At 42.5% G+C, this 25,439-nt stretch overlaps 2 protein-coding genes and 1 long non-coding RNA gene across 16 annotated transcripts in view; 1 reads left to right on the top strand and 2 right to left on the bottom strand.

Annotated features, from left to right (window-relative positions):
• The window catches only part of IGSF5 (immunoglobulin superfamily member 5), a 28,372-nt gene extending 27,423 nt beyond the window's left edge, over positions 1-949 (bottom strand). For 2 of the 11 annotated variants that reach the window (XM_086883990.1, XM_023926651.2), the window contains exon 1: positions 268-521. The gene's annotated coding sequence lies outside the window, so the exon portion shown is untranslated. Of the gene's footprint in view, positions 1-210 lie in introns of all 11 variants that reach the window. The other 9 variants (XM_086883986.1, XM_086883983.1, XM_086883988.1 and 6 more) reach the window with 9 other exon arrangements.
• A 2,761-nt stretch (positions 950-3,710) lies between these two features.
• On the top strand, positions 3,711-6,632 carry LOC147653885 (uncharacterized). Its single transcript, XR_015285365.1, has 2 exons — positions 3,711-4,541; positions 4,919-6,632. It is a non-coding gene; the product is annotated as an uncharacterized LOC147653885 (long non-coding RNA).
• Positions 6,633-8,800: 2,168 nt separating this feature from the next.
• B3GALT5 (beta-1,3-galactosyltransferase 5) overlaps positions 8,801-25,439 on the bottom strand; it is a 34,244-nt gene continuing 17,605 nt past the window's right edge. For 3 of the 4 annotated variants that reach the window (XM_086883991.1, XM_023926627.2, XM_086883992.1), the window contains 2 exons: positions 15,167-15,349; positions 8,801-13,933 (listed from right to left, as the gene is read on the bottom strand). In XM_086883991.1, the coding sequence (XP_086740117.1) occupies positions 12,980-13,933; positions 15,167-15,247 (1,035 nt within the window). In that variant the 5' untranslated portion in view covers positions 15,248-15,349 and the 3' untranslated portion in view covers positions 8,801-12,979. Of the gene's footprint in view, positions 13,934-15,166; positions 15,350-20,980; positions 21,456-25,439 lie in introns of those variants that run through there. The other variant, XM_023926634.2, reaches the window with a different exon arrangement.

Genomic DNA, 25,439 nt, shown 5'->3' with positions numbered 1-25,439 from the left:
TCCCTCATCCACGACACAGGCAGGGCATAACAACAATAATATCGCCCATGGGGAATGGCAGCTGGACCCGGAGAGGGGCTTCGGGCACCCCACGAGGGACACCGACCTCAAATTCCAGGAAGCAGAATAGGAGATAGAGCCCCAGAACACTCCTGCCACCCCAGGGCAGGCTCCCTGCGGAGGCAGGAGCAGGGAAAAGCGCTAAATTACCTTTCAGCCCCTGGCTCCGTGAGCTGGGAAGCAAATCAAGGCCGCGGGGGGGTTTACCTTGGTCACATCCCGGTTCCCTCTGAGGACAGGTCCGGCTCACGCTGCCCTCACAGGAGGCTGGAGGCGATCCAAGCGAGGATCCCGGGCCAGCCCTCACCGGCCGTGCCAAGGAAGCGCCCCTCAGGTGTCGGGGACACTGTCGCTGAGGGCAGGGACGCTGTTCCGAGCCGCTCCTCGGCCGCAGGCCGTGCCTGGCACTGCCCCGTGACACGCAGGGATGGCCTGTGCTTCCCTCCGCCCTGTCAATGTTTAACCGGGCCGGAGGAAGTGAGGCAGGGCCGGGGACACCTCGGGCAAACCTCACCTCACCAGCCCGGCAGCCGCGGCCCTGAGCTCGTCCTGGGCACGGCCGGGAACACCCCGGGCAAACCTCGCCTCACAGCCCGGCAGCCGCGGCCCCGAGCTCGGCCCTGAGCTCGGCCGGGGACACCCCGGGCAAACCTCACCTCACAGCCCGGCAGCCGCGGCCCCGAGCTCGGCCTGGGCACGGCGGCAGGAGAGGGCTCCAGGCGGCAAGGTGGGCAGCCATGGTGCCTGGAACGGGTGTCCCTGTGACAGTGACACAGGTGAGAGTGACAGTCCCTGGAATGGGTGTCCCTGGCACAGTGACACAGGTGAGAGTGACAGTCCCTGGAATGGGTGTCCCTGGCACAGTGACACAGGTGAGTGCCATGGTGACTGGAACGGGTGTCCCTGTGACAGTGACACGGGTGTGATGGAGCCAATTTCCCCTGATTATAATGGCACAGATGTGTGCAGTGGTGCCCATTTCCCCTGTTATATAACATTTTCCCCTGTTACAATGGCACAGGTGTATGCCGTGGTGCCCATTTCCCCTGTTATATAACATTTTCCCCTGTTACAATGGCACAGGTGTGGGCAGTGGTGCCCATATCCCCTGTTATATAACATTTTCCCCTGTTACAATGGCACAGGTGTGTGCAGTGGTGCCTGGAATGGGTGTCCTCTATTACAATGACACAGGTGAGTGTGATGGTGCCAATTTCCCCTCTTACAATTACACAAGTGAGTGAACAGTGCCTGGCACTGATTTTCCCTGTTATAATGCCACAGATGAGTGTAAATGTGCCTGGCACTGATGTCCCCTTGTATAATGGTGTAGGTGAGTGTGATGAGGCTGGAGCACACTGTTAAAATGCCAGGCAGTGTGGCAGAAAGCTCCTGACCTGTGCCAGTCGTGCCCCTGCCAGTGGTCACTGTCACCCACAGCTGGGGGTGCTGAGGTCCAGCAGCAGCCCCTGACAGGGCGAGGGGCTGAGCCAGGGCCAGGGAGCATCCAGGGGCCCAGTTTGCAGCTGAAGGAGATGGGGCAGTTCTGGGGGAAAGGCTTTGTAAGAATTGTGGTGTAAAACTTTTCAGGTCAGTCTTTTGCAGGTAAAATCCAGGTGCCCATCCAAGGACAAGGGCAGGGATGGATCAGGCTGTGGCTTCACTAGGGAGCATCACAAGTTGGAAAAGACCTTTGGGATCATCAAGTACAACCTCTGACCAAACATCACCTTGTCAACCAGACCAGTGCTCAACTCAGAGCACTGAGTGCCACATCCAGTCTTTCATTAAATGCCTCCAGGGACTCCACCTCCCTGGGAGTGCTTTCCAATGTTTAATCATGCCTTCTGTGAAGAAATTCCTCCTGCTGGCCCCAGGAGACTGAGGGAATTGTGTGTGCTTCCCTCCTGCCTCGTGAGATGTTCTTACAGCCTTGGTCTTCCTCCAAGAGCTGCATCCTGCTTTTTATGCCATTGTTGGTCAGTGAATTGAACTGGTGTGACCCATCAGGAGATTTTTATGATGAGTCCATCTGCCAGAAAGCCTAAATCATAAAAAAAGTGATCTAAAACTTCCCTGAACTGTATTTCCTACTAAGCACAGTAACAGTAGCAAGTAGAAGTTAAGGCCAAAGTGACTCAAAATGGAAAGGTTCAGTTCAGCAAAGGGAAATGAATCATTCAGTTTGGGAAATCATGAGAAATTTCTGAAAATAAATTTTAAAAACTTAGCTTTATTGGAAAAAATATTGCTCTGACTTGTTAAAAGAAATAGCCATGAAAACTGCAGGAAATTTTTTTTTGGCCAGTTACAATTTTTGTTGCTATTTCCTTGACTTTAAAAACCTTAATTTTTTAAAGTCTAAAATCTCACACTCTTGTTCCACTGACTTAAATGACAGTATTCTTGAAATGCCTTCCATACAGGTGTGTCTGAATAAAGCTAGAGCAACAAAAGGGATAAATAACATTTAATGAGCACATTCCATCTCTGGCTGCCCAAGCAGGAGAAGTGCAGAAGGTTAAAATGAATTTTCAGCTTGAATTAATCAAGATAACGCTTCATAAAAACGCTTTGGAAAGGATAATTGCTGCTTTTAAAACTCTTACAAAGCTATCATTTGGCACTGCTGAGAAGAGATTGGCTCTGTCATCTCTCTAATTGCTCTTCAGGTAGGCTTAAGCTGCTCTGAGGTTCGTGCCCATCCCCTCAGTGTAGAGAGAACAAAATCCGTTGTGTGAGAAAAGACCAGCACGTGAATTGACATTTGATTAATTATCAATTGCTGCCCTTGTCGGCTCCTTCCTTCCTCTGGCTTTCCTAAGGACCCGTGGTGTTGGGATGGAGTGGAGATGTGGTGAAGTGTCTGAGTCCCCAGCGTGCATGCTCCAGGCTACCCATTCTCAAAAGACCAGGTCCTGAGCTTGCCAGCCTGGTTGAAATGGAAAAGCATCTTGGTCACTTTGTGAATCACCAGGCAGAGTCCTACCTCCCACTCCACTTCCCCTAGACACTTCTTTCCAATTTTTCCTTTTTCTTCTGCTGGTGAGTAGGAGGATTTTCATCCTTTTTCTTCCCCCCGCTCCACCAACCCTTCCAAACCCATTTCTGGATGGTGTGTACACTGTGAACTCCTAAGCAACCCCCATGGTTTTTGTTCTGGGGTGTGTGAGGCTGGAACATATGTCTGCACAGCTTGCTGTGCAATCCCACGCAAGGAGCTCCGAGGGAAATGGACTTGCTGGGATTCGCTGGGTGAAACCTTCTGTCATTGCCACTGGGGCCAAAAGTGGAATTTCTGCTTCCCCTGCAGGAGAATGGGACAAATTGTCACGATGGGAATGGCTTCAACCTGAAAGGGAGTTGGTTTGGATTGGATATTAGGAACAAATTGTTCCCTGGCAGGGTGGGCAGGCTCTGGCACAGCTGGGGCTGTCCCTGGATCCCTGGCAGTGCCCAAGGCCAGGCTGGACATTGGGGCTGGGAGCACCTGGGACAGTGGGAGGTGTCCCTGCCATGGTAGAGGAGATGGAACTGGATGAGCTTTAAGGTCCCTTCCAGCCCAAACCATTCTAAGATTCTGTGATAGAAAATTCCATCTGTAAAGTCACCAAGCCCTCCAGTTCCATGCTGTATTTTGGCTTTTTTAGCTTAGTCAATGAAAATCAGATTAGACTGTGTGAGTACTAAAATAACAGAGAACTTACTGATTAAAGCTGTTTGAGGTCAGTGCTAGAAACAGGAATAAGATTCTTCATTTCTTCATGAAAATGGGCTTGAAAGGTTTGACCATTGACCAACCTTGACAAGGATTTTGAGAAATGGCTGCCTATCAAGGAAATAAATGTTGTTTTCTCTCATGAAGAGCAAGGGGACTGAAACCTCTAGAAAAGACAAAGACAGGAGAAAAGCTGCCCTAATGGCTGAATTAGCTGTTTCCATCTTGCTCCCTACAGGATGCTTCTCTCCAGTAGCAAATCAGGCCAAAGAGATGCTAAGCCATAACTTTTCCAACTCTGCCTCTGGTTTTTTCCTCTTTCTAGGCTCTTCCTCCTTTCCTCTACTGTTCTCCAAAATATCTTGCTCTGCAAGGTGTTTCTTATTCAAAACAGATTTCATTACAGCTAACAGTGTTAGCTGTAGAAGTCTTAAGTGAGACAAACAGATCCTTCTCTGTCTCTTAATGAGTTTTTTATATCTTTTAATTAGTCTGTTAGTGTGGTCACATTTTTCCTTAATCAGAAGCTCAGAGGAAAAGCTCTGGAAATAACAGGGCTGGGCCATTTCCTCTTTGTTTTACCTTTATAAACACTGAGATGCATTTTCTCACATTGTCTCCTTCCTTATTTTTACTCCAGTGGAGTCTGAAGGGCTGGGCTGGACTCTCTGGTTTAGACTGCAAAAGCAGCTGAGACCAATCCCACCAGGTTGCTTCCCACTGGTCTGAGGAATTCTGCTTTATCTCTTTCCAAGGAAGTCAGGTAATCTTTGCCTTGATGTAAAGATTCAGGAAATTATGGTACCATGAATCTAGGCCAGGATAAATTCTCACAATCCTTGTAACACCAATTTAACTCATCTGATTTTTTTCTTTCATTTTTTTTCCTCTGCTGACTGTAATAAAGCCACAGCTCTGTGCAGAATTGCTGTGGGCCCTTAATGAGTAAAGCTTTGGACATAATCTTCTTCCAGACTTTCACACCCAGGAGGCCACAGGATTAAACACTTTTTTTTGGCACGAATATCCTTGTGCTGTTTTTATTTGGCCTGAATAAATCTGCACAACTGGAATGTTGTTGTCCAGTCCTGTTCTGCCAGCACTCCTTGTGAACCACATTCCATTCTTCCCCTTTGCCAGGTGCATTTCTCCTCTCCAGCACTGAAACCAGTGAGCTGTAGCTGGAAAAATGTCATCATTCAGGACAGGCAGATGAAGACATTCATCGTGGAGTTCAGGCAAGATGAAGTAAGAAAGTTTATCACATAATGACAGAAGATGCAGCTTTGGTGCTGTCAGAGGGAGTGTAAATCTGAGAAGGAAATTTTTTAATACATCAGTTCCCCTGGCAACATTTTCTTTAGCTTTGGAAATGCTTTGTCTCTGCTTCAAACAGCTTTAATTGCTCTGGTTATCCTTCAGTTTATTCTAAAGAACTTTTCAATGCGTGATAATCTGCCAAGAAAAGGGAAACATCATTCTCTACACTCATAATCATGATTGCATTTTTCATTATTGCTTAAGGTCATGCTTTTTAGACACTTTCTGAGGCTTATGTGGAAAACCAGGTTCTTCAAGGAGTTCAGGCAAAGTGCAGATTTATCCAGAGCTGCTTTCAAACTGGTGCTCAACACCTCTCTCTAGTGAGCAGAGTGAGGCCAGCTCTGGGCACATCAGGGGAACAAATTAACAGCTTTGTTCATTTAATGAAATTAACATGACATAGACACTCTGTCCAGGCTCCAAACTCCACAGGAATTCCCAGGACACTTACCACAGGACTATGGAATTAAACCCCCTTTGCAAAGGATCACTCAGAATTGTTGGGGTTGGAAGGGACCTCTGAAGTTCATCTTGTCCAACACCCCCCAAGCTTTTCTTGTTTTCCTAATGATTTTGCAAGGGCTGCCAGTTGTGAGGAATGTTCATACTCTCACCTCTGAAAATAGAATATTAATGAATTTTCCCCAAGCGACCCACAGGCATGATCCAGAGTGGCACTGGCGTGATGAGAGAGCCGATTGTCACCAGAACAGCAGGTGTGATATTGGGAGAGCTGTTTCCCTTCTGCATTTTCATGAAATACATCCCTGTGACTGACATCTTTCTTCTCCCTTTGGGCACTCACTTAAGATCACTGAGTAGAAATGGGATTTTTTTTGGAAATCGATGTCTCCTCTGCTCTGTGTTTGTGATAGCAGGGCTGTGGCTGAAAGCTGACCTTTTGCAGTAAGACACTGTAAAGCTCTGGCAGAGATGGTTTCAGATACTCAATTCCTCTTTGTGTGGCAGAATTGTTGCTGTATTTTGGCTTTCTCCTTTAGAGGAGCAGTGAATTTTATTTTGATATTCAGGCTGAGAGCGTTGGGGCTGTTCAGACCAGAGAAATCTCCAGGGGGACCTTATTGCACTTTTTCATTATCTGAAGGAGCTACAAGAGAGCTGGAGAGGGATTTTTTACAAGGTCTTGTACAAGGATAGGACAAGGGGTAATGGCTCTAAACTGAAGGAGGGTCAGTTTACACTAGATACGAGAAATTATTTACAATGAGTGTGAGGAAAACCACAAAATGTTGTCCAGAGAGGTGATGGATTCCCAATCCTTGGAAAACTTCAAAGCCAAGCTGGACAGGGCTCTGGCTGAGATGAAAATGTCACTGCCCAAGGCAGAGGGGGTTGGACTGAATGACTTTTAAAGGATCCTTGCAACCCAACCACTCTGATTTCATGATTCTGTTTGGTCATTTCCTTTGAAACACTTATACACAAAATGGCATCACCTAGGAGCTGAGGGAACTGGTGAGTACTAAAAGATCTCAGGAACACAGTAAAGATTGACATTTTAAAAGATAAAGCCTCCAGTCCTTTCCTCTTCCATATCCCACGCAGCACCTTCCTCAGCAGAGTTGCTGAAGGTGGTGCTCAGAGAACCTCCTGCCAGAGTCCCACCTTCAGGGTTCAGCCTCAGGGCAAGGGGCTGACATCCCCAAAATGGGCTGAGGTACCTCACAGCCCCTCACCTGTGCTGTTCCACCGCCTCCTCACCCTGTCAGGACCCAGCAACATCACTCCCACACCACGTCCTGCTCCCAGCTCAGCTCCCTCTGATCCTCTCTCGTTAATTCCCGTTAAACCTTTATGAGCAGCAACACGTGTAAAAGCTGCAGGTCCCTTTGTGTACTCGAGTCAAACATTTACTTACAACTGCTGTTTCAGCAGTAATAATTAAATTAAACATGAAGGATTTAGAGCTGCCTGGAAGATCCAGGAGCTGGAGGTGTAAATCACAGCACATCACTAATTTATGACGTTCTGCGCCTCCAGCTGTACACGGGAGTTTGCGGAGTGTAATTGTGTAATCATAAATGTAACTGGGATTCCTGAGGAGCAGGAAGATGATTACAGGGCTCTGTCCCTGCACCCAAAGTCATAAATTAAATGAGGTCGGGTTAGGTCAGTAGCTGAATGCAAGGAATGTTGTGTACACGGTTCACTTGGAGAGGTTCTAAGAAGGATCTTGAATTTATTTCTTTTTTTTCCTGCAAAAATAATGCATTTTTGAATATATGAAACATTATTTCTCAACTATTGCTATCATCTAATTACATTTTTCAGTGAAAATGTACTTAAGTGAACTCTTTAGAAGAACAGCCTCAAATGCACTGTTATTACCAGGCTTTGAAAAAAGTCTCTATTTGCTCAGCCTGCACATGTGCAAATTCAAGTCTGCTTTTTCAGGCTGGATCTCCTATGTGCTGCCTATGTCTGTCCTGTGACAATATTTGTAGATATTTCTGGGAATATATTGCTGTCATGAACTAATGAATTAATGTACAGGTGTAAAAAACACCCCAAGCAAAATACATCAGAAGTGTAAGCTAGATAAAAGATAAAGGCTGTAAGGGAGAACTTTTCTCTTTATTGTTTTTAGTTCATAACTGCTTGTGTTTGGAAACCAATCTGACAGTCTTCAGTTATTTCACATTTCTCTTTTAAGTGATTAGAGAATAGCCCTGTACTTCCAGGTCCCAGAAGGAGCATGACAGCCATCCTCAGGCACCCAGACGGGGGAGAAATAATTTCAGTTTGGTTCCTGTTCTTACCACAGGCATCAGCTGTGGTTAGGTTTATCTGTTTCTTTCAATTCCCTCACTATTTCCTGAGTAATTTTGGAGAAGGGGAGAAAATCCAACAGTTTCAGATTTAACAAGACCAACGGCTGGTCCTGCTCTTGGGTCACAACAACCCCCTGGAGCTCCAGGCTGGGCAGAGGGGCTGGAAAAGCTGGAAAAGCCCTGGGGGTGCCGGTGCCAGGGGCTGGACACGAGCCCAGGGGTGCCCAGGTGGGCAAGAGGCCACTGGCCCCTGGGCTGGGTGAGGAATTGTGTGTCCAGCAGGAGCAGGGCAGGGATTGTCCCTCTGTGCTGGCTCTGAGAGGCCCCTCCAGGGCTGGCTCCAGTTGTGGCTGGTGCAGGAGAGCCCTGGAGGGGCTGGAGCGTGTCCAGGGCAGGGAACGGAGCTGGGAAGGGGCTGGAGCCCCAGGAGGGGCTGAGGGAGCTGGGAAAGGGGCTGAGCCTGGAGCAAAGGAGGCTCAGGGGGCCCTTGTGGCTCTGCACAAGACCCTGGCAGGAGGGACACTGAGGTGGTCCCTTCTTGCAGGGAACAAGTGACAGGGTGGTGTCAGGCTGAGCCAGGGGAGGTTTAGATTGGATATTTGGGAAAATTTCTTCCCAGAAAAGTGGTCAAATCCTGGCACAGCTTCCCAGGGCAGTGCTGGAGTCCCCATCCCTGGAGGGATTTGAAAGCTGTGTAGATGTGGCACCTGAGGACATGGGTTAGTGCTGGACTCAGCAGTGCTGGGTTTAAGGTTGGACTCAATGACCTTAAATGTCATTTCCAACCTAAATGATTCTGTGATCCTACTGATTTAAATGAACCATCCCCCTAACATGACTACACCCCAAAATGCTGATACATTCACAACTGGAAAGGCAAGTGAACACACACACACACAGAGAAAACTGTGGTAGCAAAATTCTTTACTAATAAAATATCAAACATGGAACTGTTGGCTCAACACTCTCATGTTCTGTGCAAATAATACAAACACTCATTGTCACCCACACAGATCCGTGAGGAGCGGCATTCCTGTCACATCCAGCACACACCAGGAGCCCTTTTGTCCTCTTCCACTTTGAAATAAGGTCAAACTTCCATTGCAAAATCCATCCTGTAGTTTCAGAAATGCCTGGGAAGGTTTTACCCCCTCAATGAGTCTGAGAGGAACTGTGAGACTAAATCCTTTGTGCACAGGTTTGAAAATTGTAATTTAAACTGAGAAGTGTTAGTTGATGAATTAGGATTATGAAAAAGAAATTTATTAATTTTTCTGCATCCAAAAACTCATCTTGGAAGAAATAGAGTTGTGTTGAAATGCAAGCAACTCTAAGTCACTGTCAGCTCTGCTAATTTCTGGACTCCCCTTACTTAGAAGTAGTGGAGTAACTTTTAGCTGACCTTTTCAAAGCCATTTATTAGAAAAAACTTAAAGACTTAATAAACTTCTAACCCAGAATGCATAAAAACATTGGGGTTGTGCTCAACTTCTGCAGACAAACTGCCCCCAAGTTGCCTGAATTCTTTTATCAGCCTATACAAAATTCAAAAAATAAGTATATGTATACTGCAGTATTGTGTTTACAGATCTACTTATATTTCTGATTGCTTTGTGATGTCTTTCATAAGAAAATGCATCTAATTTTGCAAAAGGCCACCAATACTGTTTTGACTGTTTTAAAATTCATGATCTGAGGCCTCAGCTGCAAAAGCTAATTTAATTTAGCTGATACATATAAACTCACCAGCGCAGTGGTTTTGTTTAAACAAATGGATTTGCCTTACATGCAATCATCTGCTTTTTCTTAAATCACATTTTCCAGCAGGGTAACTTTATGTTTTAAGTAATTAATTATTCAGTTAATATATTGTTATTCAAAGCAGCCTAGGGAGCAGGGGAGGGTATAGTCTGGAGAAAAGGAGACTCAGGGGAGATTTCATTTCACTCCACAACTCTCTGGCAGGAGGGTGGGGTTGGTCTCTTCTCCTAAGTGAAAAAAACAGGACAAGAGGAAATGGCTCCAAGTTGCACCCAGGGGAGGTTTAGATTGTATTTATGAAAAATTTCTTCACAGAAAGGGTGGTAAAGCACAGGGAACAGGCTGCCCAAGGAAGTGGTGGAATCACTGTCCCTGGAAGTGTTAAGAAAGGTGTAGAGACACCTTTTGGGGTTAATGGTTGGACTCAGTGCACTTACAGTTCTTTTCTAACCCAAACAATCCTGTGATTCTGTAAATTAAAGAAATCACTTTCTAATTTACACAAATAAAATCATTCTGTTGAGGACAATTCTGTCCAGCAACCAAAAGCAATCACTTGGGAAGCCACTTTGCAAAGAGGAGAGGAGCAGGCTCCCTCAGTCCCTGACATTTCAACCTGAACTCATCTGCTCCTCAGCAGTGACAAATTAAATGTCCGTGGGCAGTCGGGCCATTGGAGACCGACGTGGGGACAAAACATTCTGAAGGCAGCAACAGAGAGAACTTGTACAGGTCACTTGAAATGACAAATACATCTCCCTGGAAACGGTGTCAGGATGGTTTCTCATGCCTGAGGACCTTGTTCCCAAAGGCACATCAGAGATGGATTTGACAGAAGCACAGCATGGCTGGGTTTGGGTTGGAGGCTGCCTTAAAGAACATCCATTCCCACCCCCTGGCCACCGGCAGGGACATCTCCCTCTAGAATGTAACCCCAAAAATACAGAGGTGGAGTCTGCAGGAGTGACTGACAGAGCTCTTAGCAGCTGGATTCAAGTACTTGGGAACACTCCTGAACTCAAATAAAAGCCACAGCCAAGAGGCTGAGCAGGACTTGATCCTCAAGGGTGACTTTTTTTTATGCTGATGCAAAGCCACAAACTGCTGGCACCAGGCACAGAGGTGGAAGTGAGATCTACAATTGCCTGCAGGATTATTTAATTAATATATTATTATTATTGTTGTTGTTGTTGTTGTTGTTACTATTACTATTATTACTATTACTATTATTTATTACTATATTATTACCTCTGAGAACAAGAAGAGAACATCAGGCTGATGATGCTGTCCCAACTCACAGACCTCTGCCCCTGAAGACAGACAGCTAGGAATGACCAGGAAACATTCTTTTCTGTTCACCTTTTTTTCCATAAATTAAAGGAATAACCAGTTTGGGCACAAGAGCAATGAATGACACAAGATATTTCTGCATATTACATGGAAAGAATAGTGATTAAAAAGATGTTGACTTGGCTTTGTCAGTCTGACCCTTCACACCTTCTGAAGGCAGCAAAAGTATTCAGAAAATAGCTGAATTTAAGTAAAATTGAGCTATTTAAACATTTTAATTCTTTAAATAAAATGTTAAAAGTTTATTAAAACATCTTAAAATGAAGAAGGCTATTCTTCTGACAAACAAATAAACATTGCTTCTTTCACCATCAGTGGTCAAAAGTAAGTGCATGATCTCAGGTTACTCTACACCAGAGGAAAACAAATATTTTATGACCATTATTAAACAGGATTCACAGGATTTTCCTGCTGAAAATATTTATCCTGCTCTTCAGACACAGGCAAGTAAAACAAGATACTTGGGAAATCCTTGCCAAGAAGGATTTGAAAAGAAGGAAAGAAAGAAGAACCCTTTTTTCTTTTTTCAATTAAAAGAAAAGAAACAATAAAAATAAATAACACCAAAATCATAAAATCCATTTCCCTGTCTTTCTTCTATGCTTTTACCATGGCGGGTGTCAGATCCCCTTCAGTTCCCCTTGGGAACAGCTCCACTTTCACTGCTTTTTGGAAAAAACACTTCACACAGACATTACAGGCATTCCATGCTGATAGCACTCACCTCGCCTGTGCCTGCAGGAAAATCAGGAGCATTGCATAAGGGAGCATTTCTGAACTCCTTTCTCCTTCCTCAGAGCCCTGAAGGATTTTTCAGCATCTGCTGTAAAGATCCCACTCCTTATCTCTGAAACTTATAATCATCCCAGAGATTTCATGACTTTCTGCTTGGGAGATAAGAAATAGGGCTCCCAGTCTGAATGATTTCTTGAGCACATTTTCCCACTTGTTCAAAAGAGAAAAATCCTCCTGCCTTCTCCCTCACACACCCAGCTTCTTTTTGGAAAAAAAAATCAAAATCACTGTAAGTGACTCTAGTTTAGCCTTGGCAAACCATTCAGAGTGGTTCTCAGGCAATCAAAGTGAGACAAATATAAAAGATGTCTCCAGGGTCTATTTTAATAGGAAGAGCAGGACACCCTCCACTGGCTCCGCCATGGATTATTTTCAGCAGGAAGCACACACAAGGAAACAGCTGCAGCAGCTTTTACCTGTCCACCAGGTGACCTGCAGTGCCCAACGCTGTCCCCTGAGCATTGCATGGGCAAATTCTGCAAAAAACACTTAGTGTAGACTGAAGGAGGGATCTGTGCCAGGATGCAGCTCAGCCCACACAGAGCTGGCTGCAAGGGCAGGGCTGCAGCTTCCATCCTGACAGCTACACATATTATTCCCTAAATGCCTGCACAGATGGGTGCAGTAATTTGTCAAGGGTGACCAGGAAGATGGTGCAGATTTCATTCTCTGAACAAAAGTACTTTGAGTTTTTGTTTGGCACAGCAGAAATGTTCCCAGGCCTCTGGCAGTAAGATCTGGGGGGTGGGTTAGCAGGCCTGAATGTTTCAGGGGGGGAAAAAAAATTCAATAATAATTGTAACTTGTCTAGAGAAGGGATGCACAAAGGTGGGAGTGAATGGGAGAGAAGGTGGTTTGCATGTTTTTGGGCAGAAATAGGGAATTTTTTCAAAGGAAGGGTGGTTAAAGCATTGGAAGGGCCCAGGGAGGAGTTCAAGGAATGACTGGAAGTGGCACTCATTGCTCTGGTTTAGTTGACAAGGTGGTGTTTAGTCAAAGGTTTGACTCAATGATCTTGGAGATCTTTTCCAACCTTAACAATTCTCTGATTCTGTGATTAAAATAACCATTTCCAAAGTCTTTAACGCCATGGAGCTGGAGTTATTGGGAGTTTGCCGGAGTGGGGAGCAGCCCTGTAGAAGCAGAGAATTTCATTTTGCTAAGTGGAGCAGGGTAGGTGCTAGAGCACTTCTCCTGGAGCTCCTGCCACCAAGTTGTTCCAGTAGCTCAGCTGCTCTGATGGTTTTATTCCATGGCACGTCACGATTTTCTTAAAGCGAGGAACAGAGAACCTGATCCTTTCTGGGAAAAACGTCTGCTCCGAGTGAAGCTCCTCCAGCCCAATTTTTAATTTGTCAAGGCACAGTCCTATGAACACATCCTCCAGTTTAATGAATGGAACACTCTCAGAAATGTTGTAGATCTGGCTGGCTACATCACTGGATAAAACATATCCAGTCCCAGAACAAAAGGGTGGATAGGTCGTTCCTGGGTACTCCTCCCTACTCACATACCACTTACTCCCTCTTGTCCTGATGGGGTACTCGTGCAGTTTTAAAAAGCCTGTGAAGAATCCAGCAGTCTTCTTTTTCCTCAGGAGAAGCTCAGTGAGGTAAAAAACATTGACAAACACGTCGGTGTCAGTTTTCATCGCAAAGCTGGACTGGGAACAAAACCTGTGAATCCACTCGATCCCCATCATGGTCTTCAGGGTCAGGTTGTAATAGGTGTCTGTAAAGTTCTTCTGGATGATGTCTCTGTACCTCTGGCTCTCAGCAGCGATGTCAGCCTGCTGGCTGGGATCCACGGGGCTCCCCAGGAGGAAGAACGTCACCAGGCGCTTGCCAGCCACTGTCCTCTCCTTGCCCCAGGTGTGCCGGATGGCCATCCTGGCATCCACCTGCTGGAACGAGGAGGCCACGAGCAGGACGAGGAAAGGAGGGTTCTTGTGGCAGTCGATGTCTGGGAGCTGTGAGAAGTTCCCTTCCACCCTCCTGAAAGTCCCCGTGGGGAAGATGTAACCCTGGCTGCTCTCACACAGCACGCAGAGCTCCGTCCAGCTGTAGAGAGCCCAGAGGCTGGCACTGCTGAGCCCCAGCAGGCAGACAAACAGCCTGAACTTTCTGGAATCCACCTGGAAGGAACAAGAAGGAGCAGCACATCCGTAAAAATAATCTCAGGTTCCTCTCAGTGCTCTGCTCCCAGCTCCCTGCACTGGGGTTTAAAGCCAGGTCTAATAGAAAGCTGCCTGCTTGAGGGTGCTCACCCACATGCATTTCTCCTCCTGACACCCCCTTGGGATGTTCTGTTAAGGGGAAAACATTCTTGTAGACACAGAATGGGAAAGGGGCCTATTAGGGGATCACTCAGCAACAAAAGGGGTCTGGATTTAATACCAGATATAAACGGGAGGTGGAAGAGTTTTGTGGGCTTCACTTCAGATGAGGTAGAGGAATGGAAAAATAAAGGATAGCAAAAGAAGAGGCACTGAACTTTAAATTTTGTGTCCACTCATTCACCTTAAATAGGAAAGATTTCTTTCCAATTTCCCTTTGCTTCAGACACTGCACTTTCAGGATACTTGGGTGCCTTGAGGTCATGGAAATGCTAGGGATGCCCTCATCTATCTGATGAGTAAAGCAATCTCCAGGAACTGGCATTGTGGTGAGCAAATGTAGCAGCAGCTCAGGAAACAAAAATCAGATTTTTGATATCAGGGTGATTTGGAGAATTGAATATAACCTAGGAAACTTTTCTTACAGTTTTCGTTTTGTTTTTGTTCAGTCTTCAAATGTACCTCTTTAAAAACAAAAAAGGAAAGGAAAATGAGTATCAACCTAAGTTTCATTTCTTTTTTCTCCTTGTAACTCTCATAGAAATTTTGACAGCTGGAGGGAAAAATAAAGAGATTTTTCTAACTGTCAGCTCTACAAATAACCTGGGGTTTAAAAGCCCAGCTGCTTTTTGTCTAGCTTGTTCATTATCATAAGTAATAATAGTTTATGTGCCCATGTTCTGATGGCAGATTCACTCTTGGGCTTAAGTTGAATCTGCCCTCCAAGCCAGTGTGTTGACAAGGTGGTGTTTAGTCAAAGGTTTGACTCAATGATCTTGGAGGTCTTTTCCAACCTTAACAATTCTCTGATTCTGTGATTAAAATAACCATTTCTAAAGTCTTTAATCCTCACAAGCGTGTCCACTCACTCCAGGTTACCCAGGTGATGCCTCAAACCTCCCCCCCATTTCCAGCATCCTACAAACCAAGTTTAGACCCAGCAGGGCAGAGAAGGAGCAGATTTCTGTATCCATTTCAGAGGGCAGGGAATAACAGTGATAGATTTTTGGGTTTGTTTTTTTTTTTAAATACCATATTTCTCCATATGTGCCTGTGTCCCAGAGCCAGCAGGTGTCCAATGGGCACACCCAGCCAGGTTCCTCTCATCTTCATCACCTCTGTGTCCCGTGGGGCTCTTGTACCAACCCAGAAACTGCTCCTGATCCTTTTGCTGGAGGGGCCATGAGTCACATTTTTGAAGTTGGGTCAGCTGCTCTGAAATAAAAAAAAAAAGAAAAGAACCAAAAAAGCAGTGGGTCACACTGTTTTGGATGTTTCAGCTTGTGCAGAGTTTGAGTGGCTCACTAGGACATGCTGAGGTGAGAAGGGGCTTGTCCTATTCCCCTCCCCTTTTTAAGTGAGAAAGACCCAAACAATATCAAAAATGTTCACTCATTTAACCCTGTAAGAGATTAATGAGCTGGGCATCTGGTTATAAATCTAATAAAAATTTTAAGTGAGAGAAAAATTATCAAAGCAAAGCCTAAATCCTTGCAGTGCCAAAAATACTACACATCTCCATAAATTAACCTAGTGAGAGGAATTGAAGGCTTGAGTTGCTCATTCCAGTAAGCCACAGGCTCTCCTACTTCTATTTTAGAGCACTAGGATGGGGCAATTTTTACCAGGGGAAAGGGCACCCCTTCCACTTCTCCCCTTCTTAACAAAGGATTGTATCTGGCTCCCCAAATAAAAACACAGCAAACCAAATTAACCATGCCCAGAGCTGCAGATTTCATGGAAATTTGATCTCTGCCTTCTGACCAGGAATGTTCTGTGCAGACTCCCCTAAATCACGTTAGTGCCTTCCTTTTGCTCAAATTCCCCTTTCCAGGCAATCAAAGGTTTTGCACTGCAGGATTTAAGTTCATTTGAAAGTCCAGCCAGGTGTCCCTGGAACCAAATCCAGCTCATTTTACCCCCAAGAAGAGTCCCATTGACTTCAGTGGGAATTCTCAGAAGCATGAAACAAGTAGAACTGGAGTCTTGGTTTACTGGAATTGCTCCCACACTGAAGTGCATTTTTGCAATGATTCACTAATGAATTTTGAAAATATTTCAAAAGTTCACATTTCTTCTGGCACTGATATTTAAATTCACTTTGTCCTTAAATAGGGTATTCCACAGATCTTATTTTTTTTTTTACTTGTATTTAGAGCTCACAATAATCTTGTAATTAACTTTACAACTGCTTCAGTTAAATACATATGTAAAATTGAGATTATACATATGCAGTTATATTATATGTATATAATTGTACAAAAATCTGCTCTGCATCTGCTCTCACATTCTTCAGTGGCCTGGGAGGAGGCACATGAATATCCTGAATTGTGTTTTCAGGACAGATGATGTTTTGAGGTTGACACTGGAGATGTACAAGAGGTTTGTTCCTGTCACCAGCCCACAGGAGACTGAAAGTCTGATATTTCTCTGTTACAGAACATGTTCAGAACATGTTCAAACCAAACCCTGAACTAAGAAAACAATGGAGAGCAACATTCTATTAAAACCCATTAAAACCTTTTCCACAAATACCCAAGTGCAAGGTGCCATAACACACAACAACCATTTTACAGGATTTTGGTAGAATCAGACTAACGTAGCGTGACCATTGTTTACTCTTTGTCTCCAGCACTGGTAACAGACCTAAAAAAGCTTTAAAAATCTTTGTTTTGGAGAGCTGGCTGAGCAGCCTCCCACCTTTGCCATTCTGCCTTGCCAGAAGCAGATTGCCTTGTTGTTTTTTTTTTTGTGCCTGCACAAAAACAACGAACGCTCGCGGCCGGGCGGCGCAAACTTTGCAAATCGCAAATTGCAATCAGAGTTTTAGAAGCTTGCAAGTGGCACACATGTCCATGTGTCCTCTCCCAGCAGGTCCCTGGCGTCAAGGGGTGGGCCTGGATAAGAGGAGCCATGGATCCGTGGAATGGTTTGAGTTGGAAAGGAATTTGAAGGTGATCCAGTTCCACCTCTGCAAGGGCAGGGACACCTCCCGCTGTCCCAGGGTGCTCCAAGCCCCATCCAGCCTGGGATTCACTGAGAGAGCTCCAAGGGAAAGGGATGACAGAGACACAAGCTGCTTCCTCTTGCCAAAACCATAAAGCATCCATTCAGTCCTTGTTTTCAGATGAACAGGGGGAATTCTGAACACTAAAACCATTTTATATTAGCACGGGCAGGGCAGTTCCTTGGAGCACTGAAGTTTTGTATCAGGGAATTAAATCAGATCTGGTGTTGTCTCCTCACCCCTGAGATGCTGAGCCCCCCTCCCATCCCCATTTTGCTTCAAAACAAATCTTTCTGGTTTTATATAAAGTGTTTTTGCATGATGTTATACTTGATTTTTCTCTGTGATGTCAGTCAGAAATCATAATTTTTAATTATTCTCAAAGCTTTTTCCATCTCTTGTTGTTCCAACTGCAAAATATTCTATGAGGGGCATTGCCAAAAAAAAAAAAAAAGCCTTTTTCATATCCTAGAGACTTTTCTTAAGCTGACTGGCACTTCATGGGTCTCTGCAGCTGTGGCTTGCATGGAATCCTGGCACCAAACCATGTGGGAGTTGCAGCCTCTTCTCACACTCACCTGAAATGAACACATAAAAAAAAGACTGCTCTCTCCCAGCAGCTTTAGGGGAGCTGAAATTCCTTATCCTCTTTGTTATTTATCAAACCCCTCCTTCTTCTTGAGACTGTCCCTTTTAGACAAGTCACAACACCTCATTTTTCAGCACAAAGTGTTACAACAACTCTGGCACTGAGCACAAACAAATTAAAACTCTGTGGTTCCAAATGACTGCCACAAATGTATTTTGTAGCCATTTGGTAGCCATGAGTTACGCCAAGCTCATCAAAGAGTTTTCTTCTTTCTGCCACTCTTCTACTGCTTTTTCTATCAATTTTTGTCTGCTGGGCTTCAAACTCATCCCTGATGTCAGTGCAACATTTTTGTCCTATAATAGCACATTTTTCCTTAAGGCCAAGTGGTTCTGTGGAACCTCATTCCTACCAACATTCCTTGAGAACACATCCAGCAATTAGTTACATTTCATATTTTAGCTACTTTTAATTTTCATAGGGATTTTCATGACTAATCCCTCCATGAAACTCTAACAGTGTTTTTGGCAAAAAAGGGTTTTGATAAACTTATATTAAGTTCAATATAATTAAATTATATTGTTATATATTACATATATAATATATATTTAATTATATTAAATTCAATATAATTCAATTATATAAAGTTATACATTATATATATAATATATATATTTAATTATATTAAGTTCATTATAATTAAGTAATTATTAAGATACATGTTACAGATTGGAGCCATACTTCGGTTGCAAGGTTATTCATTCTTTTTCTTCCATTTTATTCTGGTTGGGGATAATAATTTAAGTTTAATAGTATAATTTATTATTTCTGCCTTTCCACTGGCTTGTGACCATCATGGAGTGTGTAAATCCCACTGCATTCCCAAGGCCTTGCTAACTTGTCCCACTTTTCCTGCTATAAACGAGACCCTCTGTCTGATGACATTCCTAGAGGAGCTCCAAAGCATGGAAATACTTGATTTAGAAATATTTTCAGCACTTCTTTTGCCATGTGCAACAGGGAAATGCTTCATGCCATCCACAAAAGGGATCCACTAAGAGCTATTTACAGCTCCCTTTGCATGGAAGTTCTGTAAAGTCAATTTCCCAACAATCTCCAGGAGAGTTACTACATTTGATAGCCTCTATCACTATTTTATTCTCTCAAAAACTATTGCTTGTCCAGCAGAGGTGACTGCCCATCCACCAGGGTGAAATTTGGAATAAAATGCTTTGATTAGCTGACAAATTGTTGTGCTATATTCTGGTTTAATACCTGACTCTGCAGTTCTGTACCTGTGACAAACAGCTGGGCCATCCTTGGCATAAGGGAATAATTCAAAAGATTTCACAGGATCTAGGAAGCCCAAAGCTGGAGACCTCATTAGTGTTTTTTAAGTTGTTTGAAAGCAGCCCAAGTGCCATCAGGCCATTTAATGAAGTCTTTATGGGCAATTTAAAATAATTCAATAATTATTAATCAATATTATATATATATATAATATATGTATTTATATATTTTTATATTTTTATATATTTATATATATTTATATATATATTTGTATTTGTATTTGTATTTATATTTATATTTATATTTATTTATAATACTTAATATATATTATGTTTTTATATATTCATATATTAGTATATTATATTAATATAATATTCATATTCTATTAATATAATTAATATATTAAAATATAGTAATTATATATAGCCAAATTATTATCAATCATAAACCAATAATTCAAAATTCCTTTAAATCTACATTATTATATTACTAAATATAGTAATTATTACATTACATTACGTTATTATATTACAGTAAACCATTCCAAAATTATTTATTTATATATTTACTGGGTTTTTTAGTGTGGTTATGAGTGTTTTGGATAACTTAGCAATTTTTGGGTTAATTTTAATTTGGGTTAATTTTATTTAAAATTTAAATAAAATTTGGGTTAATTTTAACTAAATTTTTAGTTAACAATTTTATTAAATGCTCTTGAGTCTTGTGCTAACTGATAATCTTTGCTATTAACATTTTTGACTGGGAAAATTTGAGTTCACCAACAACCTGTACCTTAAAATTTTCTTAATGATAGGTAATGAGCCTTTTCAATGTTTTAATTTTAAAGGATGTTGCTTTTTTGTCTTATTTATTTAATCTTTGTCTCATTTAATTTGATTCTCACAGGTTCTGCTCTTTGCAGTTTTCCAGGAATCTCCCTGGCCCACACAATGGGGAATACTGCATCCTTAATTTTCTTTGGGATAGGTTCAGATTGGGAAGTCAGTGTAATATAAAAATTGAATTTTACATGTATTTAAACTCAGGGATTTTAATTTGAATGTCTCCTTCCTGAAACTTGATTTTTGCACACAATTTTCCAGTAAGTTTTCCCTTAATAACAATTTTGGAGAGTTAGGCAGGTACAAAAATTGATGGGTTATTTATTTTTTGTAATATGTGTATTGATTATTTCCCAATTTCCCTAATGAAGATGGAGGAACTGAACCCCTTCCCCTGATACAAAACTCCTCCCTGTGGGTAACAATTTTTAGCTGTTTTCTTTTATGATTGCTATCATTTTCTGTTTAGTTTTCTTTAATTTTATTTGTTTGGATTTGCACATTTTGATACACTGCCCACGCAACCTCAAGTAGTTTACCTGTATTAAAAACATCCATTTCTTGGATTTTCAGTAGTTTTATTCTAATATCATCTGAGGATTGTCCTATGAAAATTGCAACTTGTCCTATGAAAAAGGTGAGTTTTTCCTTCCTCCCAAACATTTTCTTGTCTTTATTTCTCTCTTACCTGTGCCTGCAGCTCTCTATGCACAGGACTTTACAGCTTAAATCTTAAACTTCCTTTTTTCATTGACAATCTAAATGCTGGAAGCTGTCCCACCAAAATATTAGAAAACCAGGTTTCAAAATCTCTGTTTTAAAATACCAGAATGCTAAGTTCTAAAATACCAAAGTAACACATATTTAAAATATTCAAATACTAAGTTCCAAAATACCAAAGTAACCCAGTTTCAAAATACTAGGATACCAACTTCCAAAATACTAAAATAATTCTGCTTCAAAGCACCAGAACATCAAGCTTCAAAACGCCAAAGTAACCCAACTTCAAGGTATTAAATTCTAAAATATCCAATTCCAAAATACCAATTTTCAGTTGTCTTATGTGGGCAGGATTCCCAAACTGAAGAGAATGCCTTAATGTCACAATGGGATCCTACCTGTGTCCCAAATGGATCTCTGGGGGAATGTGTGATTTTATCCAGCAAAGTCCTGGTGCCATCAGGAGAAATAATGGAGCCTCAGGGGAGACCAGACCATTGTCCAGTGCAGGTTCACCAGAAATGACACCAAAATTGGGGAGTTAACTGTTCTAACTTTATCTCTGTTGCTTCTTTTATACATATTTTGCCAAAAACCTCTTTATCTGTTTCTGCACTGGTCCCAGACATGTTTATCATCCTCCGGGCACGCCTTGGCATCATTTTATCTTTTTTTTTTTTTCTTTTTTGCCAGTTAGTCTTTAAGCTCTATTCAGCAGCTTCAGGGGAGCTGAAAACCTTTCTTCTCTGTGTTATTTATCATTGGGACCCTATGAAGAAGGTGGCCAGGGTCTGGGATCTGAATCCCAAATTGCAGCACTCTGTATTTTGCAAATCCCTATTTCCACCAGGGCACAAACTCCCTCCCACACCCTGCCAAGGGCAGCAGGTTGTTTTTAGGGTTTCTGCTCACACCACTGACCCTGGTGGAACTCCTTTGTGTTTCCCACAGATTAAACCACAGCAGCTCCTGTACCAAAGCCTAATTACTGTATCCAAATTAACCTGACGTCTCCTTTAGGTCTGTTAATGAGTGTAATTATCTGAAGAGCACCAAGAGATCAGGGCTATGTGCCATACAGTGCAGGGAAAGCAGCCTGGCCTGAGGCAGGGACAGGGAAGTAGGTCTGGAGTCCCCCTGAGGAACAGGTTGGAAATATCAATTTAAAGTACATTTTTCCTTTACTTTTCTGGGGCAAAGCTCCAGCTGGGCTCAGTGGATGGTGGGTGATGTTTTGCACTGAGGTCACACACATCAACCAGGGAAAAACCCCAAACCCAAAGTGCTTTGGACCATCTGTAGGAGTCCCTGCTTTGTAAAAAGACCCCAACAGCTGCAGCCCCAAAATGAGAGGCACAACTTCAGATGTGACCAGGAGCTCCAACCTCAAATCCTGCTCAGTTGAAGTCAGCAGTGTTATTCCCATTTGCCTTTTCTAATCACTGAATGTAACATATGCCCTGGTATAAGGACTAGCAAAAGCTGCTAACTCTTGATTTTCCTTGGAATAAAGGCCCTAAATTGCTTTTTCTTAAGCTCAGCATGACACAGAGAAGGATTAAGCACACATAGATAATAAGAAAATGCCAAGAGCAGCAGGAAACATTGAGTTTTTTCCTAAATCCAAGCGTTTCAGAGGAGCAGGGGCCAGACTGGAGCTGTCCAAAATGACATCTCTAGCCATGCAATGGCTTCAGCAGTGGCTGGGTCATCATATTTATGTATTAACACTGTGCTCACCCAAACTGGCAGACAAAAAGGGTGGAAATCCTAAAAAAAGTGCAGAACAAGGGAAAAGCTTTTTGTGCTGCCCTTAGTGAGCCTTTCCCCCTCTGATATCCCTCTCAGCAGCCTCTGCTCTCAGGATGGTGTCTCCTTGTCAGTCCATCAGCAAGACAGAGCAAGGCACTGCTCCTCTTTGTTGGAGCCTGAGACACTGAGTGTGTGCCCTTGTTTCTGATGCTTAACTCTAAGATCCAGAAAAACACTGAATTTCATATAATATGAAATTTATGAGCAGGTTTTCATGGTGATACATGAAAACAACTGTTAAAGTTAGATAGAAAATGCTAAAAGTGTGAGTGTGTAGATTAGAGTTTTCTTAAGCCACTGGGTGAAAAAGTTAAAGTTTAAAATAGTTTAGAAAGCAGAAGGAAAGATGGAGGATTTAGGGTGTTGTTTCTCTTCCTTCTTTCTTCTTCATGCTCTTCTCCTCGAGGTTTTTGGGTAATAGTGAGTGATTGGATAGAAAATGTCACAGTGCAGCACTCAAGTGATGGGTCATTGGGTCATTAAGAAAAATAATTTATGTGTCTATTGTTAATTGGATAAGAATGAGTATAAAGATAAAAGAATTGTGTGGTTCAGGGCTATTTTGTGCCTTCAAAACCCAAAGTGAGCCACAAGTGAGGCCATTCTGTACCATCAGGAGAAAATGAACCAGATTGCAGTGAATTGAAATTGTGCAGCCAGTCTGGAGAAACCTGCCAGGTTTTGAGATGACCTTCTAATAAACACAAGAAACAAGATTCTAACGAGCTCAAGAGTTTTCTTCAAACCCAGAGAACTGAGATAAGCAGGGCTCCCCTCGAGGGAGGATCCCAAAGGAGCTCAGTGCAAAGGGGACTGAGAAATCCAGGAGTGGAGAAAGAAAAGTACAGAAGAAGTGCAGCAGAATCAAGAGAGAGAAAGAAGAAATGAAAAATAATTTTTTTAAGAAAAAGTTACACTCTTCTCCACACATACCAGTTTCTGTCACTTCAGCACTGGGTTGCTGGGCTCATTATTTATGAATATACTATAAATATATATATATATATTTATATAAATAAATGATATATTATTAAATATCTTTTATTTATATAAATAAATTATATATAATTTATAAATCATATATCATTTATAATCTATTTATATAATATTGTTTCTTTTATATATATTATAATATTATTTCTTTTTTCCCCCCTTTCTTTCCTTTCTTTTTTTTTCTTTATTTTATGGGGGGGAGGGGACAGGGGGTGTTGTGGGGGGTTTTTTTGTTGTTGTTGTTTGGTTTGGTTTTTTGTTTGTTGTGTTTTTGATTTTATTTTGATTATTTTTGTCTCTTTAGCTCTTCTCTCATGTTTTTTTCTGCTGTGCTACTGTGATGGGAGTGGGGTTTGTTCTCCCAGTCCCTCCCAGACCTGCTGTGATGAGATCTGGACAGAAAAAAAAAAATATGTCTGAGGGTTGGGTTTTGTTTTAAGCTTTCCATGTTTAAAATGAACCTCTGGTTCTCCAGAAGGACTCCAGTGTTTTATGGCCAGGGAGTGACTCTGTCCCAGACCCAGGGCAGGAATCCCTAAGCCATCAATTAAACAACAGATAGAAAAGGAGCATTACTGTTATGGATTTGCAAATCCTACTGCGTTGCCTGGCTTATGCTCTGTCATTATGTTACTAATACCCATTTAGCTGATTGACCCTGTGACTCCAACAGCACTGAATTTTCTGATGTGAATTTTCTTCGTGAAAGGTTGGGCTGGTTTTTATTCACCATTATGGGTTTTAATAAGGAGAGAATTAAGAGTAATGAAAATTTAAAGAATGTACAGTAAAAACAAGTGAAGTTAGGAATTTTCTAGAGAGATAAAAATGAGAGTGAGATGTTACATTCTAGATTAATAGAAGCCAAACGAAATACCATTTACCATATATACAGATATATGCATACAACTGTGTCCTCAAGGTCAGGGCCAACATGGCCTAAACACTGCCACAGCTATAATAAGCAAAGAAACATTTTTCACAGCAATCAAAGAAAAAACATGGTCAAAAAAAGGAGAAACTTTCAAATATAAATTGGTTGAAATTCAGTAGCTGAACAAGAGTCCCTTCAAGTTTCACTTCCTTTCCCCATCATGCTATGAGGCAATTTCAGAAGAGCCACCTGACCCACAGTTACTCCTTAACTTCACCCCTTTAGAGGCAAATTTGCATCATTTCCTCCTTTGAATCGTATTTTCTGCACCACTCACAGAGGGTGAGTTACTGTGGTTAACCACAGACACTTAAATTGTATAAACACAACTGAAACAGGGCCCCTCTGCCAGAGGCAGAGCACAGGCACAGGGGGACTTCTGCAGGCAACATTCATCCATTTAATAGCTGCATCTTTATTTTTACAGGGAAAGAACAAACACTCGTGGGCCTCATCCACTCAGAAAAGTGTTCCCAGCTCAGATACAGAGGTTTCACCTCAGGTGTGGAAATTAAAATGGAAATTAAATGGCCCAGACCAGGTGTGCTTGGGTTCTGCCTCTGTCCCTACCCAGATGCCTAAAGGAGAATCGAGATCATGGCAGGAGGGGAGGCCTTTGTGGCACAGGAATCTTTTGAACCAGAGGATGCATCTTCCTCTCTATTTAAAAAAAATAAAAATAAAAATCAAGATCCATTAGCTCTTAATGCACCTTGATCTCATCCTCCCAACCATGAGCACTTGATCACAACTTCTGCTTTGAAAAGCCAAAAAAGCATCCTCAGGCCAAAATGCAATTTTGCTCTTAAAACCAGCAAAAAGTTTGTGTCTTGGAGTGACTCAAACTGAAACAGTTTGGCAGGAAGTGTCACTGCTCTGGTAATGTCATAGGAAATAAGTGCTGCAACTGAGGAGTCAAAAAGAAATATATTCCCAGGGACTTTAGCCAAGCTAAGGAAGCTTGCTTCTATTTTAAAATATCAGCTTGCTTTTCCAAGCCACCTGCAAAATTCTCTGGATGGATCCTGGCCCTTAAACACCCACCAAAATGTTCAGTTTGGGTATTTAGTAAGGCTGGATCCTCGTTCCAGGATGGAGAAAGATGCTGCAGTGGGGGC

This window comes from Cyanistes caeruleus, chromosome 3 (assembly GCF_971803275.1).
Source record: "Cyanistes caeruleus chromosome 3, bCyaCae1.hap1.1, whole genome shotgun sequence".
Taxonomy (NCBI): domain Eukaryota; kingdom Metazoa; phylum Chordata; class Aves; order Passeriformes; family Paridae; genus Cyanistes; species Cyanistes caeruleus.
Note: the sequence above shows the minus strand (reverse complement) of the source record. Positions and strands in the feature narration are given on the sequence as shown.